Source organism: Gymnogyps californianus, chromosome 2 (assembly GCF_018139145.2).
Source record: "Gymnogyps californianus isolate 813 chromosome 2, ASM1813914v2, whole genome shotgun sequence".
NCBI lineage: Eukaryota > Metazoa > Chordata > Aves > Accipitriformes > Cathartidae > Gymnogyps > Gymnogyps californianus.
Window position 1 is genome coordinate 40484657 of NC_059472.1, and position 19347 is coordinate 40504003.

The window sequence follows — 19347 nt, forward strand, 5'->3', positions numbered from 1 at the left end:
TTGCTTATAATGCTCCTAAATGTGTAAGAAAGAGTTGAAGTCGGCAACTAACATAAATCCTTATTGGTTGTCCCTTCCCCCAGATACAAACAGGAGGTTCCACACATTTTTTAAACTTTATTTAATCTCAGAACCACTGCTATGTTACACCTGTCAGGCTGAAGTTTATTCACTTTTCATGTTCAAGTTCTGACAATAATAATGGATGACATGAGGACCCACGTCCCCCAGTGTTGTGTTGCAGTCAGTATTGGTCCAGTAAGACAAAAGTTTTGCAGTCATTTCCTGCCCCCCGCCCCCTTTTTTTTTTAGATACATGAAGCATGGCCTAGCATTATTGTCACCCTTTTATCTGCAATTTATTTAAACAGGATGAGATGGAAACTCAGTTGTTTCCTCATTTGTAGGAAAAGTGACATGAATATTCTGTACTTTAACAAATAAACACTCAAACACAGGATTTTGTTTTGCGCTGTTGCAACCCTTTCATTTGAGGCAAGACATTCCCCCCCGCCCCGACCACCACCATAATAAGTACCAAAGCATTTCTAGTTTTGATTTTCATCAAGATTTCCAAACTGGCAGATTTTATTTTCACACCCTCTTCACAATAGACAAGATGCTTACCATATATTTAGGATTACAAGTTGTCACTAAAAGAAAACTTTACACAACCACTGTACATTTAGGTTGAAAAACTGTCCTTGCATGAAAAATATACCTAGAAATCAAGTGGTAAACAAGAAAAAACATTAAGAAAAGATTAACGTTTTTATAATGTGCCATTTTAAATTTATCAACTCCTCCTCTACTTTTCATTCATACTCTGTTTTTACCTATAGTATTCGTTAAGGCAAACAGCTAATCCATTTCTGAAGAGGTGCTGTGGAAATTGTGGACAAACAGCAAACATTTGGCATTAAAATAGATAGCACGTATGTAGCCTCTAGTAATATACATTAAGCATTTCTCTTGGACTTCAGGATAATGACAGGGGAGGATGAACATGCTAACAATGTCAAAAAGGCTTAAAATTTAGCGTCCAAGCAATTTCTATTAATGCTTCTGTAGTTTTCAAGCTCTAAGTAGTATAGAATTTATGCAAATGCATTAAAGAATTCTAGCTTGGCAAGTACACCCAAGCAGGTTATTAAACTATATATACAGAAAGTGATAAATACAGAATTAAAAGAGTCCTTCCGCTTCTCTTTATAGCCTTGAAAATTGACAAAAAACTTGAGGACAGCTCTACAATATTAAACATTAGGTAACCGCAGGAGCTGGGAAACCTAACTACACAAACTGATTAAAATACTCAGATGACTTTGTAGTGTTTAATACAATTCAGTTCGTAGTCAAGGGCACAAGACAACATTTAACAAAAATAATCACATCAATTGACCTAGAAATCAAATGTAAATAGATATGAATACAATCTCCAAAATCTGTCTTTAAGTGAACATTAACCATTTATTCAAAGTTATACAAGAATTTGAAGGATAAAGTCTTCTGCAACAGGAAACCAACTTACAAGTTTCATGTCTCAGTTGAATTGAAGTGGAGGCGAGCGGGGCGGGGGGGGAAGGGAAGGGTGAACAAACAAGTTAGTAGGCCCCATCCAGGCAGCTAGAAAGTAAAAACAGGCTCAACAGCAGCCTCCTCCAGCTTGTTGTCCTCCCTGATTGCCTGCAAGTGTCGCATTAGTAGCAGCATGTTGAGGGCCAATTTTTATGCCATTTGCCTGAAATGGAGTTTAATACACAGTGTAATTATTTTAGAACACTAATATACTTGAAAAGCTTTTTTTTTTTAAGAAGATCACACAGCAAGTTCTGCTAAGGTATGCAATAAATATAGCAAAAATCACAGGTTTTTTTTAGCAATATGTCCTTGGCGATTAAATATAATTTAAAGGAAGATGCTTTCCTTCTCATTTAAATTTTTTCTTTATGTTAAACTCTGTACCTTAAACTCCTAACACAAAAACACAGAGCAAGAATTGTATTTGAATACTACTTGGCATAAGGCTTCAAAAATACATAGCATTTGCCAGGAATGTATAACCTCTCCCCTCTCACCAAAATCTCCATTAGTTTAATAGTTTAATATAAAACTTTTCCTCTCTAGACAGCATTTCTTTCTGTGTTGAATCAGCTGTAGAGGCTAAGGGCATACGAGTGTTCTGTGTCATCAATAATTTATATGATCCCGAAAGACATGGCTACTTGCCAAGAACCCACACACAGTGTAGCTCTTTCATTCATCAAAATCACACTTATATCTTAACCCTTACTCCCTCAAGTGGATTTTACCTAAAAATACAGCACTTTTCTCAAAGTAATACAGTAGCTTCAGAAATTAAGCTTTTAAGGAAACTTTGCGTCACAGTAAATCTCAGATTTATAGCGCTTGGCAGTTGTTCTGCAACAGTGGTAGCCTTGGGGTTTCTGGCACTAGCTCAGTATTGACAGCAGCTGATGTGGTTTCTTTTCGCTCTTTGACTCCTCTTTAATAAAAAGCATGCCCTATGGCTCATTGGTTTTGCCCCCTCTGGGCTGATAGCAACTTCTTGAGGAATCAAGAAGCCAGACTTGGCATAAAGCCAAATAAATAGCACGGACTGTTGGCTCTTGACAGCATATTGCAATCAAAGCTCCATAAGGCACAGTAAAGCAGTCAGCTACTATATGAAACTTGACAGATACAATGAGCATGCTTTTTCAGACACTCTGATTACTGTCCAATTTATATTGCACTACTGAGTGCATTTTCTTTAGGAAAAATGTTAAAGAAAACTTTTATATTCAGTTTAGTGATGAAAAATTAAAAAATGTTTCACCAAAACACCATATATACACACACACATTTTCCAGTCAGAATTAGCGTCTTTGAAGGATTACTATTCAAGTCTTATTTAGCTACAAGTTTCCTAATGCAAATACTTTGCATACTACTGAAGTTTCTCATTATTTCTTCTCTAAAGTCACAAGAGCAATATTTTTAGTAGTCTAAATTTTCTCATGCTAAAATACGTTAAGCAGAAAGAGGTGAAGCTCTGAGTCCTGCCAGTTCCCTTGCTACTCTTTGAACAATTCTGCAAGGACTACCACGCTTAAGAGAAGCGTCAGACTGACAGTCCCAGACAGAGAATGCACCTATTCACAGAACTGATACAGAATAGAAAGTGGCAGTGCAGACTTTCACATGTGGTTTCACTAAGCACCTCAGCAACGGTATTTAGGGACATGTAGGATGAAAAAAAACCCCTGGGGCATCAGAAAGGACTGATCACTTCACATTGTCAAATTTAAACTTTATGTGGTGTGACTTTTTATGGGAATGTTAACAGAGAGCATATACGATCCTAACATTTTTATACGATCCTAATATTTCTATTTACTACCATTGAATTTGAATCTGCTTTTTCTACAGCCATAAACCTCTCTAACTGCTCAAGATTTTCAACAGCACAAACATTTCAAAATTCAAGAGCGACATTATAGGTCTTCCTAGGCTCTTGCATTACAAAAGTGCTCCCTGCTCCACCTCCCCACCCCCATCCCAAACAAGCAAAGAGACAGGTCCCGATAATCTGTAATTTCGGTAATGTGCATAGGCAAAATGGCTAATCTTTTATTCCCTACAGAATCCAGCCACCTAAACCAGGAACATTTCAAAAGTCTTTTATGTAACTCTCAAAGCAATCCCTCCCCTACACTGGACAGCTCATGGAGTGCATCTGGCATATCAACATGGTCCCCCATTTACATAGTGGAAAATTATCTTTGAAAACAGATGACACCATATGGAGAAGTGGATGAAAGTGGATTTTCTTCTCTTTTGGGGATTTATATTATTTTGTGATGCTTCATGGATGGATAGGGTCACTTATTTTAATCCATTTTTATCACAATGGCAGACAAGTCTATATCCAAATGGAACAGACAAATATTTTACTGTCCAGCCTTCTAGGGAAGGTGAATTTTGTACATTTAAAAAACAAACAAACAAAAAGTGTTCAGAGTACTAAAAGTTACCTCATTATTAATGTCAAAAACTCCTTCCTGGATTTTCTCGTAGATCTCCTTTGCAGTGTTAATAAATGCCTAAAATAGAGGAAAAACACACAAACACAATGAATGCAATATCCTTTGGGGTAAGATGCGCTAATTGGAATCCAATCTCACATGCAGTTGTTTCAGCGAGACTTTTCTTCCTGACCTCAGTAGGAACAGGTATGACAATAGCATCCTATAACCTACCCTGAAGTAACAATGGATCACACACTGTTTACAAAAACAGTGGCATTTTCATAACATCTGTATTCTACAATCTGTTGTCCAGTAATTACAGGGAAAAAGTGGTTTTTAAGATATATAAATTACTTTTAAATTATTTATTTCTGACCCTTATGGATAGATTGTGTGGCAGATGGCTTCCCCTACCCTTAATATCTCTGTAATAGGCCACTCTAGATTAGAGTGCTTAGCAACATAAAACCACAGGGTACTTACAATGATGATGTAAGGATGCTGTCTGCTGGATGAAACCTTATGCTATCATTTAATATTCACCTAATTTTAAGAATGTATTCTCTTTAATTAATCTTGCACACGATAGGCAATAGACATCTTAATAGTAGAAAGGAGAGGCCCCAGGTTTTATTACGATTTCTGAAAATCTATTGTTTTAATTCAGAGAAAAGACTTTGACATTCAGGTCTGAAAAAGTGAATGATATACATGTTTTTGGTTAAAGTTTACAATCAATGATTCCATTCTTCATCTCTCATTTAACTTTATAGGCCAAGTAATGCCTAAAATAACGTATAATTTAAGGGGTGATTAACAGCAGCTAATAATTACAATCAATATCAAACATATAGTTCTTTTTGTTTTAAAGTACCAACACCATGCAATTATACAAGATATGCTATCTTCTGCACAAGCCTATTACAGCAAATACAGATCTAATTCAAATACAAAAAAGTAAACAGGGTTCATGGAGAGGAACAAATCATACCTTTCCTCATTTCTACACTGGAAGCATTTGACTGCTGAACTTGCCACCAGAGCTTTGTTTCCTAATTAACAGGACTGATATGTTTTCACCTTTAAAGGCCTTACAGCTCCCCAGAGTAATCAATCTACTGCAGCTCAATTACTGCACCAAGCACACACCACAGCCAGTGAAGGAGACTTGAACGACTGCAGCAGGAGCAGAAAGATATGAATATGCATAAACTCTAAGTGGGTGATCGAATCATCACAGAGGGTCATGAGAATTTGCAGCAAAATAATGAGAAGAATTAATCATTGCAGATTCACAAGGCACTTAGGAAGTGAGTTCGTTTTTCAAACACGCGTTAAGAGTTGAGGAGAAAAATTGGCTTTCAGCCAACTACGAATTGATTCAAATTCCTCAGAAATTGAAGTTTTCAATGTAAGAAAAAAATTCAAACTTATCTTGGTTTCTGATAATACACTAATTATTGTAATGGCCTCATACATGGGCCTACTGAAGGGTGTAAGTCAAAAACTTTGGAAATTCACACAGCTGGAATCTGTGAGGATACTTGCTTGCTTCTATTTCAGCAGGACATTAAACAGAACTTGAAGTCTTAAAAACGTGTTATGATAACTTCACGTAAACAAGCACTTAACAAATGGCACTTCTAAAAATTCTAGATGTTGGCTAAGTATGCCTAGGCTCTTAGAATTAATTTCATGAGTATTACATTAGATCTATAAAAATTACTTTAGACCAACAAAACTAGAATTTTAACAGACTACAAACTCCAAACTAACACAACTGAGTATAAAGTATCTTCTGGATGCTACACTGAAGAACAGATCACCACAGGAACGCATCTATCCTCACAAAAAATAGTAAAATGCACTGGAAAACAGAGTGATTTAAGAACACTCAATCCCCCCCTCCCCCAGTTATCACACATGTACTGTACAAAGAAAAAAGCATACTGAGTTCAGTACAGTCTATTTTAATATTAAACATATTGCCTAAGAAACAAGGTTGATTTGAAAAATCCAAATATTCCATTCATCTCAGTTGTCTTAAAAAGACATAATCCGACTACCACATTCCCATCAGTGATGCTTGTGCACCACATATTAGTGTTAAAACAGCACGTACTGTTATTCTGCATGGCAAAATGCCACACTGCACTGGGTCACATATAAATAATTCCTATTTGGAAGCAATGGTTTGACAAGAATATAGCACGTAAGTCTACCTCATGTTTTCTTCAGTTGGTATGGATTCTGAAAAATTACTTGTAATCAGCCATGAAGAGAGACTTGCATCCCTTGAGACTTCCATTTGTTTCTTGCATCCATGTATTTTAAGTTAGCTTACGCTTCAAAGTGTAAGCAGACTCAAAATAACCACCTGAGAACTTTACTGAAAAGAGCAGTCTACTCGCTTTAAGAATATCATATCAGATTTTGGCATTGCATGCTAGTGCCCCAATTAGCAAGGACAAGAAGGTGAACTCGGTATAATTGACGACTTCTAAAAATCTCTTTTAATACTGCATGTTCTAACTCTTATCTGGAACATGCAGTATACTATAACCTCTCAATTATTTATGGGCAGTTTATCCTATTTGCAGATTAACTGAGCCATGGATGCAGAAAGACAAGAGCGGTTTCCCCTCAAATCCAGTTTGGATTTATTAGACCATGTGCAGGGGGCTGCAAGAACACAGCTGTAGCACTTCACACACCAACTTGGATCCAGGTGCAGTTTAGCCACTTCCACACAACACAAGACCTCAACCAGTAAACCCGCATGGACTCGGCTGGCTGCCTACCAAGCCTGCTGAGGTTGCACTGTACATTCCCGTAATGCTGCTGTTACTAGAAGACTACACAAAGATACTCGAGCACTTCCACCCCCAATCAGCTCAGGTCCAGGTTTATTTTCACCACCCCAGGAGAGGCAGTACCAGATTCAATCTGGATTTATACTCAGTCACCTGAAAGATGGCAAGGCCCTAGTACACAGTACCTCGATTACTCATAAAGGGAAGAGAGAGTCTTTTGCAAAAACAGTATGTTAGACTTCCAAATATAAAAATTCTAGACTACGTTTCAGGAAAATTAAAGAAAACAATGTAACTTCAGAAAAATGTCTACATTAAATGTTTAACTCTTGGTTTTAATCTTTCTAAAGCACAAATTACTGATGCTTTTATGCATGAGACTACTGAATGTATCTGTACCACAGCATTAAAAAAAAAAGGTTGTATAGAAGTTATTCAACGATTTAATACAACATGTTTTTCAGTTGTGTTCATATTATAACTAGGTTCTCAAATAATAGTAATACCCTGCCGAGGAAAATTACATTACTGTACAAGCGGGAAAGTGAGTCTTGTAAAATGTGATCTGCCTGTTGTGTCACACCTGCACCTACTGCAAAGCTAACAAAGCAGGTTTTTGAGTCACAATATGTCAGTATAATATCACTTTAGATGATTTGTATAAGGAGTTTCCTAGATCATATTGCTACATGGGAACCAAGAAGTCAAGTCGCACAATGCTCACCTCAAACAAACAAACAACCACAAACAACCCAAACCACAAAAACCCAACTACCAAACAGTACAGATGAGGCATTTAAGATAAATTAATCCTAAAAACGCTGAACGTAGAATTACATCAACTTCAACATCCATTTTATCACACAAAGTAAACAAGTAATGTAGGTTTACTACCCTTGACACACAATCAGGAAGAATGAATTTTGTAACTGGTAAAAACAACACAAGAAGTAAGGGAATAAGTTCCTGATACCTCTGTTTTATGGAAGTTGTATGCAGGAGTAGTAATAAGCTAAGGGCACCAGAATGCGAGTTACAGAACAGCTACACTCAGTTTTCACTTGGCAGATGTCAATAACGTCACTTCTCTTTCTCAGAAAGCTAATGCCATGACAAGTATTTGAGGACTTAGCTACAAGCTGAACATAACAGGAAAAACTTGTAAATGAATCACTGATACTTTTCAAAACTCAGATTTTACAAGTTCATCTTTGCTTAAAATCAGAATAGATCAGGTTCCACACTGCCAGCTCATGTAACATGCTGCCCTCTGGTGGCAATATTAAAGTTAAATTTAGTGCTTTGAAATACAAATTGGGCAGTCATTATTTCTGGATGCTTTCTTACAATTAAATGAGGAATGCTTAAAGGTTAAATATCTCACAAATTCTAAAGCATGACCCTCACCTCTGTGGCAGCCAACACCTACAATTTCCTCTTCCTTCCCAATTTCCTATCTTATCTTTTAACAGTAAGATACAATATAGTTAGATTACTTTAGTATTGAAGAATGCATTTGGAAACAGTAACAACATGGACCACAAATGAATTTACCCCTAGAACATTCACCATCCCAGTATATGTGGTGCTGGATGGCCACTTAAAAGGGTGAGATCCCAAAGCTCTGAGCAGCTGTTTTATGCACAGTAAGACAATACTTTTTACAACTAAATGATCATTCAGAAAGCAGCCTAGGACGCTAAAGGGGCTACAAAGGGGTTAATTATCAAGCAATAGGAAGGTGCTGTATAATGAACCTACACCCCAAAAAGCACCCCAACACATTTTTAGCCTTATTTTTGAAGTAAAGGTGCACAGGCACAAAACAGACCTTGACAGCAACTAGTTTATATGTACCCACTGAAGTGAAATCTTTCTGACAAGCTTATTGGGAAGACACACATTACTAGAGCTCGAAGTGTCTCGAAAAGTCCTGCAGCTGCTGTTGAACAGTTACAAAGGACAGAGCACCTGAGGAAAAAAGAAAATAAAACCTCCAGAACTAAGAATCTATCTCTCCAGCAGAATCTACAGCTCAGGCAGGCTGCCATATCATACTTTTCATGCTCTTCTATAAAGCCGGAAACCCTTGCTAACTGAGACTTTTTATTCTGATTATACCTTGGGATGCCTAGAAGCCCCAAGAACCGTGGCAGAGCCAGTATTCGTCACTGTGCAGTTGGGGCACAGTCCAAGGGTTTGCCACAAGGAGGTAAAAGCTGTGAATCTTCACTGGAGCCAGGTGTCCTGCCCCTTCTCTCTCCCACAGCTGAACTGACATGAGCTTCACCTCTATTTTCTCATGGGAGAAACTGGCTAAAGTGCCAGCTTCACACAGCTGAAAGGTCACAGAACTTTGATTTCAAGGAACTTGAAGGAATACTGGTTTTGATACAAGTTAACTGTTGGTTTGTTTTTTTTTTTTTAAGACGCTCATGAACTAGAAATCCGGCTACTTTGCAAGTTCAGTCAAATTACATCTTGTGTGTCACTTTACCTTACTATGAAAACTATTAATCCTAGGATTTTCAAGTTTTATTAACTAAATCCCTGCTAACTATATTACTAGGTCAAACAACTGTTTGTTTACGAGCAATTAGTTGTGTTTAGGGAGGGTATGGAGGGAAAATAAAAAACACTTCTAAAAATCAGTTCAAATTTAGAAGCTGCTACGAATCTCATCTTTCCATGAGATTTTCATTTTTACCCTTCAGAATATTACAAAGGCCATCTTCCTTCCCATATCTGTGACCAAGTAGTACCGCTGTTGAAGCTACAGGGGTTTTGAATATTCATTATCCATTTAAGCAAAAGTATTAAAGAAGCTGCCTGAAGAGAAAATTAAGTTACAGCTGAAACAAAACCACTAAATGACCATCCAGCTACCTGTAGCAGAAGTGCTCCATGGCTCAGTAAAAACCGTTAGTCTATTCAGATTTAATCCTAAATAATGAATCCATTATTGCATTCTATTTATGTGCGGACAACTTGGAGTAACACAGACAATACTCTTAAGATGAAAGCTTGACCTAGGGCTATATAATCCCCTCCATATGGGAAACAACTTACTAAAACCAAGTCCCACACCAGGAGTCAGTGATACACTTAGTACAACTCAAGTGAGATCAGCTTCTGAACAGTGATAGTGTCTAGCACTGGTTTGACCAGTATCCAGAAAACTCTTTTGCTTAAGGTTCACATTAATCATTATTAAAAGTAGCAGTCTGGAGTGCATGAAGAATGCACAAAGTTATTCCAGCTTCCCAAATACAGCTAGGTGTCTTTACTTCTTGAGAATCAGTGCATGTAAATGGATTCAAACAAATGATATTCCAGGGACACAAAGATAAGTACTGTGTGCTGTAGGAGACTGCATGGTCACCCTGAGTTCATGCAGGTCATTCTACTCTGCCTCTACAAGTGTTAGACACTGCCCAAGCAGAAAGCACTGAGCAAGCTCTGAACTGCACATTTCAGATAAGACTACAATTAACAGTCATATACTGTTGTTGAACTACCAATGAAAAAAACCAAATGTGATAGTGTCTCTTGCAAATGAGAGAAAAAAATTCTTAAGTATTATGTATAGTTTTAATGCAAGGTCAGAAAGTAACTGATGTTATGATTAAAACAAGTGCAAACATGCCTGGGGTTTGGACCTCAGGCTTACGTGTATACAAGTGAAAAGCCTACTGATAGGCATCACAGTGTTTTCTTAGGAAAAAAATAATAATACGTGACATTGAATTCTGCAAACAGTACTTCAGAGCGCACATCCCCCCTCCACAATTCAAGAAAGTAGAACAGATATGATAACCAAGACTCTAAAAGTTAACACTAGATTCCTTTCACCATGAATTAAAAACAAATTCAATGCTTCAGGTCAAATTTAACTATGCATTCTACTGGGAGAAAACCAACAGCCATGCTCAGAGTGTACATTACTGAACATCTCCAAAACACAGTCAAGATTTTTTAACAGAATTGTAAAGAAAGAAATGCACTAGCGATACAGCTTAGAAATCACTGAGAAAAAAACCACAAAAATTCAGTTATGTTTTGATAGCTGGCTACCTTGATAGCTTTAGACAGAGGCTAAAAGGAAATCAACAACAACGAACACCCCCCTGTTTAAATCAATATGATACCGCTGAAGAGACTAGTATAACTGACCTTGCACTGCAGCCAAATTATAACCCTGCACTTAACCTCCCCCCACAATAATCCTTCTATCCTCCCAATGATTCAGAAACTCTTCTCATCCAATCCCATTCCATATCAAACACGATGATTTAACTCCATGGCCACACTGAATTCTTAGAAGCCTCCACAGAAACTACGAAGGAAGAGCCTACATCTACTTCCCGCTCCCAACTATCAACTACCTATTGTACAAACAGGGTATAAACATCCCCTAACAGCCCTGCACAAGATCAACAGCTAACAGGATATTCTCCACTGCTAAATGTTTCATCAGTTTGATTCCAAGACTCAAATTAAATGCATAGGAAGTATTTTGACAGTGTACCTGAAACCTAAGCAAGTAGAAGAAAGTGTCTGCTTCAACACTTTTAACACAAATGCATTTGAAAACATCTGATATAATAATCCAGATGCAAATTCAGAGACTTGCAATATCCAGCTTTTTAGATCTAGTGTATTTCCATCAATGCAAAAATTCAACAGTATTACTTTCTTAGGCCTTAGTTTCACAAAGAAGCCAGTAAAAATGTTCTCCATTGCCACCACGTAAGATAGCATTTGTAGACACAGGGCCACAGTTTTCTTCTGCTTAAAGTTTAATCTAATTTTAGCTGAATTACCTCAAATGTTGTTCTTCCTGTTTAGTTTCTATAACCTCAGGTAGTCACAAAACTATCATTTCTTTCCAGTCCTGAAGTCAAGTACTGAAGGCTTGCTAGATTTGCCTCTATTTTGCATACTTCTTGTTCTTTCCTCAAATGTTGCCCATTCCACATGATTTCTTTTGTTTCCTTCTATTTTTTTGATACTGAACAGTCCACAATCAGCATTAAAATGAAAACGGTCTCTTTTGTCCAAAGTGATATCTTTCACCTACCGTGCCTACTATCTTTCCTCACTTATTTTTACTGGCTCAAAGATTAAGATTTTGCTCCTTCAGCTGTAACTATTCTAGATCATGCCACCTATTTTAGTGTTGACTGAGAATACCATTTAAGGAATGCATTTGATTGTCACTAAAAATTATTATATCCTAAAGCTTTTCCATCAGAATTAGAAAGTTAGGATATGCACGCAATCACTCACTCGTATCATCAGAAGGAGAGGATTCTACTTGAACTTTTTTTGACAAAAAACTTTATGCTCATTTTCCTCCTGATTATCAGAGATGCATTAGGTACTGGACAACTCATTGACTAGCATGTATTTTTTGACAGAGAGAGGTGCTAATGTTAGAATCAGGTAGTAACAAACTAGAATGAAGTCAGTGAAAGCTGTTTGTTACTCTTACTATAACTTTTCAAAAAATACTAAATATTTCAAAAATAGAAGGCTTTACCACTAAAAGAATACCTCATCAATTGTCCACCATTTTGCATTTAGGACAATTTTGGAGAAGAGTGTGAGAAGCTGAACTATGTCATGCTATTATAAAAAAGGTTAGTAAGTGTGGATGTATGAACTGAGTATGGGCCTGAACGACATGTGAATCAATTTTTCTGCTTTACATAGCACTAACATCTCAGCTGGAGCTCTTTGTCCACCACTGTACTGTGTCTGGCTAGGATGGAGTTAGTTTTCTTTACAGCAGCCTGTATGGGACTATGTTTTGGATTTGTGACTAAAACAGCATTGATAACACACCAATGTTTTAGCTACTGCTGAGCAGTGCTTACACAGCGTCAAGGTTTTCTGTTTCTTACTCTGCCCCCCCACAGTGATTAGACTTAGGGTAGGCAAAATGGGGGGTTGGGGGGGTGTGCGCACACAGAGCAGACACAGCCAGAACAGCTGACCAGAATTGGCCTAAAGGATATTTCATATTCTATGACATCATGCTCAACAATAAAAAAAAGGGTAGTCTTTCCAAAGTAGGTGTTGCTCAGACTGGCTGGGAATCAATCTGTTTGTGGGAAGTTGTGAGTGACTGCCTTTCCATCACTGTTCCCCCCACCTCTTTCCTTCATTTATTAAACTCTACCTCAACCCCTGAGTTTTTCTCACTTTGGCTCTTCTGGTTCTTTCCCCCATCCCGCTGGACAGGGGCAGTGAGCGAGCAAGCAAGCAACTGGATGAGCCCTTAGTTGCTGGCTGAGGTCAACCCACCACAACCACCCTTCAAGAAAGGCGTCCAGTAAATCAAGGTGAGATACATAAGAAATGTGTCCAGAAATATGAACTATAAGCAAAACTTCAAAAGACTGAAGTTCTTTAAGGTAGCAAAGATTGAAAAATTTATTCAAATACATAGCAGACTACAGCAACCAAGATAATGACCTCTTCAGCAGCTCTGTAGAGGACAGAAAAAGAAATTGTGTGCGTGAATTGCAGCAAAGAAGATTCCTGCTAGGTAGCAGAGGGGAAAGATGACAACAATACAAATACCAAAGCACTGCGACAGATTGCTCTGAAGAGCTTGTGAAATATTAGACGTCTTTAGAACAGGTTTGATTAACATCTGCCAAGGATACCAATAGCTTGGCTTGCTTGGACTAGCAAATCTATTCTAGTCTTACTTTTCAGATTTCAGAGCAGCCAGAAGTACCCATTTCTCTGATCAAATATTTTTAAAAAAAAACCAACCAAGTATATGAATTACTAGTGTCTCAACAATATAATTAGTGCTATGCAGCCAGACACAATGTAGATATTGTCTTTCTCATAATATAAATTAAAGAGTAGTTAATTCAAGTTAAGGAATCCAAAACCTAGAGGAATAGTATCTGTACAAATAAAGTGCAATTCAAAACAACTGTTTTACTAAAATACCAGTGTTCAGCAAAGTTACCTCCTCTACATTGGAAGCAGTTTTGGCAGATGTCTCCATAAAGATGAGTCCATGCTCTCGTGCAAATGCTTCACCTTCCTCTTTCTTGACTTCTCGTCTAGATTCTAAATCACTAAGATGGAAAAAAAAAGTTAGTTGCATGGTCTAACCTGTCCATGTAAATATTATTCTCCAGAGACATGCTTATAAGCCAAGAGCCCCCATTAGAACTTACGTACATATGAATAACTATTCAAGCCCTTACATAAAGTAGAATTATTGTAAGCCTTGCACTTACAGTATATGGAATAGCCACAGACATCACACTTGCTTGAGCTATCAATCCTAGCTGACATAGGTCTTATCAAAGACTTCATGAAATGGCTTTCAACAGGATGCATGTATATTTATCTAGCTATTCCCTGAATGCTAACTTTAGACATTGTCATTTTAGGTAAATATCACTCTTTTCTAGTATAATGTTATCGACTAATCCACACTGTAAAGCTGAACTGATAAGGGAGTTTTATAAATGATTTCTTAATGATATTAAAAATAATTTTAAAATTAAAGTTCATTTTTTCTATTCAGTAACTTCATACAGTCAGTTTCTGTTCTGATAAAAAGACTTAAAAGCAAAAATAAGTTATTTTGAACTACATTAGCTGTTCTCTCCCAACAAGTTAGCATTTAGGTTTTAAAACTCCAGGCCTAGCCCTCTAACAGCAGAAGAATTTGAAGTGACTGTTACACAATTTCTTGTTTCCTGCTTTCCAAGCAGTTTAGATGAAACTGAAATATTACACAAAAGAACAGGAAAAAAAACTTCTTGGACTGGACAACTAAAGACAAATCCCCTTCTGTAAGTCATATAGGCACATAAGTATTTCACTCTTCCTTTTTAAAGCTTCTTTAGGAACGAGGAGCCCTCAGTTTGTCCTTCTTTGTAAGTATATTACATCTTGAGCAATAACAATGCTACATTTACACATAAATAATAAATATAACATATCTTTAAATGAAGTTTCATTTAAGTTGTGCATGTAAGAATATCTTCTCAGATACACATTTTTAAACTAAACAGCATGCAAATACAGAGGTTTAATTTGCAGCCAGAATACCAGTAAAAAGTATCATACTGGGCTTCAGTGCTGCCATCCTTGTAATTATACATATATTAAAAATAAATTATACTCACTGTGGCATCTATTTTGCAGCAAAGCAGATTTTTGTTATTTTTACAGCTACATGCTAGCTCAGATGAGTTAGAGTCAAGACAATTCAGCACGTCATTTAAACATGGAGCATTTGAAAATAAGGATACAAGAAATGTCTTCTCAAAATAATTCTAGTGATGTTCATTATACGTAAGGGTTCCCAGTATCTCAGCCTCAGGCTTAAGATATCTTAACAAGGTGTTCATTCTCACGTCCCTGAAGTAGCTGTCTGACACATTGTATTTTTGATGAATTGAACAATGTCTTTATTTGCTACTACCATGCTACCCTCAAAAATACCTTATTTAAAACCTTGATTCACTACAGTGCTATCTCCATGACAGAACAGACACGAACAACTCTTTTGACTTGAAATAGTGCAGGCATCGAAAACTGCAGTGATAACCCAGTCAAAACTCACTACTGATATCTAAACATATTCTTAAAGAGCTTTAACTGCTTCTACTAACCACAGTTGTCTTCCTCTCTCCATTCCAATAATTCGAAGCATTTGGTCTTACTAGATCAATATAGCTATGTTTTGTTCTGGAAAGAAGATTAAGTACAGTATTTGTCATGTTTTAACACTAGTATTTGTAATGTTTTCAAAAAACAGCTATTATATTTCAGATTAAATTCTCACCACTCTTCAAATCCAGGAATAAGTCAGTACTACAAACGTATATCAAGAGTACTTTTGGGACTCATAAGAACAAAATTTATTCCTTCAAAAATATTATGCTAGTACACACGTTCTTCCTTCCATTCATCTCTAGTAGTATGCCCTACCATAAGAACTCCTATAACACACTTTCAGGATAATGCAATATAATTGAAGGAGTTTTCTTCCTGTCCTCCTCTTTGAGGCTTGAAAATAATCCCCTTTAAAAAGCTTCTTAAAAAACTTTTACTTCATGCGGCACCTTATTCTGTAACTTAAAATACATAATTTAAGTATATTTATTGTTTGAATAAAACCTGACGGTAACTGGGAATTACTGACATAGCTGCAAGCAGCATATAGCACACAGTCATGTGGTATAGTCTGCATCAGCAGAACACAAGACAAAAATTTAGTTTAACAGCTAAGAATAATGAGGAATAGTTACAGATGTCAACTATGTATGCAAACTTATGTAATACTTATCTCAAGTGAACAGTACACTTTACTGTTTCTCCCAGTGCCATATTTTTACTCACATAAGCATAAACACAGTTGGTCAGGGACATCATGGGCTTACCAAAGCTTCATTTAATAAAAGAGATTACATTTTTATATTAATTTGTGAAGACTATGCTTATCACATTCCTCAATTAAAAAGAATGTCGTTAGTCATTTTCCAGATTATATATAAAAACGTGGACAAGCCTCACAATTACTTAATGCTTAACATGTTTTTCAGGGGGAGGTAGAGGGTAAGAGGCAGAGGGAGGAAAACAGAAGGGGGAAGAAGAAGAAGAAAATAAGAGGTGAACAGGCCAGAGCAGCAAAACCAGACTCTCTTTGCCACAAGGCTGTTTCTCAGTAGTATCTAAGAAATGATCTGGCTGTTCATGTATCTAAGGGACAAGCATACACACCGTTATTTCAATTGGCATCTTTACCTTCAAGAATTGCTGAGGCCTGTAGACAAGTTAAGGTCAATTAGGTAAAGGCCCATAACTAATGGGTCATTAAATTCTGAGATGATGCTTTTGATATTTGGAAAAATCCTACATCCAGCAAAAAAATCTAGACATGATGCTACAGTTCACTGGATCAAGAACTGGAAAAATTACAGATAATGTATTCACTGATGTGTTTTTATGAAGACCTTCAATACAGATCAAAGTCTCAGCATCAATAGGGAACCATTTTACAACTTTGGACAGTCTAGCTGATGAGAAGACCAATTAAATAATAGTTTACAAATTGGGTAACACCCTTCCAAAACTTTTAGTTGTATTTTTAACACCCAGTGTCAGAGCAGCCTGAAATCACCAGGAAATGGTGAAAAAGCATTCTCTGCCCCCACCCCCAGCTAAAACATACAGAATGTGAAACAGGCTTAGAATTCAGAAACGTCTCATATAATCATTGAGGTATGCAATTTTTACATTTGAGAAAAGTTTTTGAAGTGAATCCTATAGTATGGACTTCTTTTTTTAATGACATTTACACTGCTGTGATTCTTAACCAAAAATTAAAGCACTTTAAAACACTTAAAATGAGGAGTCATATTCTTTTTATAAGGGAGAGATCTAGGTGCTTCTAAATGTTGATTCCAGAAGTAAAAAAGTGTAATGAGAAAAATAATAATTCATATAATCCATGACTTCATGCATTCACAGTCAATCCTTTTAAAATAAAATTACTTCTAAAAAAGGTACTCAGAACATAAGGTAGTTGATCCACATGTGCTGCACATTGTATTAGCCTAATTAGAAAAGGAAAGGCTTTAGATTCACCACAGAACTATGTCAAGTGACTGAAAGTAATTTAAAGTTAACATACTGCCTACAAACAACAAAACACAAAAGCTGAAATCCAGAGAAGTCATAAATCTTTACCACTTACAAAATCATAATTGGTTAAATTTTACCTTTTATTTCCAATAAGCATTATAACCATGTTGGAGTTGGAATGCTGACGAGCATCTTCTAACCAAGTTGTCAAGTGGTTGAAAGTGTCCCTCCTAAGTATGGAGGAGAAGAAATACTGCTTTTAATTTTCAAAGAAATCTCTTTCCCTTCTGTTAGTCAGCTTCTCTACTTGACTAACCAACTCATTTATTAGTACACATGCTTCAAGGATAAAAGCTAGTAATCCCTTTGTGAGATGGAGAATAGTCGAAAAAAAATTTAGTAAATAAGGAGCATTAACGAACACTGCCTAAAAAGTAATTGAAAACATGTTTACTACAAAGAGTAAAGAGGATTCTTATAGCTGTAAGAATCTGTAATTTTATATACACATAAAATCTGCTGAACGGAATTTTAAAAGTCCCTAACAGCCTCAACCAATTCAAACAACAGTACAAATAATCACATACTCATATAGTAATATTTGTTCTACTGAAGGCAGAAAATGGTTGACAACTTTCTGTGAGTTTATAAACTGAATAATGAATTTAGCAGCAAAGTCTTGTAAAGTAAGGTACACGAATATGGCATGTTACAGATTTTACAGAATGTGTACACTAAATATTAAATCACATGCTTGTAAAGTGTGTTTAAGATTTCACAAGAGTAAAACCATCTATTCATGAATCAAAGATTCATTTGCTGGAAATCCAACAAAAAGAATATGTTGCATCGTGATTTAAAAATAAACGGGGAACAAAAGGAAAAACGTCTAGGAAATCTCTAGTAAAAGTTGTTGCTTAATTCAGCAACGAGACCCAAGATCCACAAAGGGAGCCACACATCCTAATAGGATTTTGGAGCCTGGACATTTTCATAAACCAGGCACAGTACCCACAGTTTTGCAGATAACAAGTTGTATAGAGACTTTATTCAATACAGCAGGAAAACCTTAGTCACTTCTGAACAGCGGCTACAAAACTCACACTAAGACCTGTATTTTCCCAACCTCATAAACAAAACAATGGTAGAAGTTTCCTGGCATTTTTATGTAACCAAACTTTGATGTTTTACTATTTCACTCCTTTGCAGAATGGCATTTCAGTAAAAAATCTGCTATAATTAAAGAAAAATTATAGCTCATGGTAATAAAAACACTAGAAGGGAATTAATGAAATATTTTAAGGTCTTTCTCAGTAAAGGTAATCCAGAGGTTCATGGTCAAATAGTTCACAAAAATATTCTGTTTCATTCTTCCTGAGACTTTACGTATACTTTTTCTCAACCACTATACAGAGAAATTGGAAGTATATAGGTTACATAGGCTATACCTTGATTTTTGAGCACTTAAAGACGGCAAAATGTTAGATTACAAATCTCTATACAAAAAGCCAAGCTAAGTTAGGCATTTTAACACTGCTATATACCATAGCACAATTCTGCAAAGACATATAATTTTAATTCAGTCATACCTCCTCGGTATTCTCACCTTGTAATGTCATACACTAGTAAAGCCCCTGCTGCCCCTCTGTAGTATGATCTTGTAATGGAACGGAAGGACTCCTGCCCTGCCTGTAGAAGACAAAGTTTCATTATTTCATATCTCAAATTTATTTTTTGGTGCTGAAAACCACCAACTTAAAATCACAGAATCATAGAATTCTACTTTTGAGAGGACAGGGACAAGAAGGAGTATGGAGGGGAAATCAGAGAGGGGACAATTGGGGACAAAGTCTCTAACACTAGCAAGAGAG

The 19347-nt window shown here is 36.5% G+C and overlaps 1 protein-coding gene across 1 annotated transcript in view; it reads right to left on the minus strand.

The window, feature by feature from the left end:
- Positions 1 to 1450: 1450 nt before the first annotated feature.
- RAB2A (RAB2A, member RAS oncogene family) overlaps positions 1451 to 19347 on the minus strand; it is a 42010-nt gene continuing 24113 nt past the window's right edge. Inside the window, exons 5-9 of the mRNA XM_050890861.1 lie at positions 19083 to 19165; positions 17614 to 17706; positions 13836 to 13947; positions 4038 to 4106; positions 1451 to 1741 (exon numbers count right to left, since the gene is read on the minus strand). Of these exons, the coding sequence (XP_050746818.1) occupies positions 1646 to 1741; positions 4038 to 4106; positions 13836 to 13947; positions 17614 to 17706; positions 19083 to 19165 (453 nt within the window). The 3' untranslated portion in view covers positions 1451 to 1645. The remainder of the gene's footprint in view (positions 1742 to 4037; positions 4107 to 13835; positions 13948 to 17613; positions 17707 to 19082; positions 19166 to 19347) is intronic.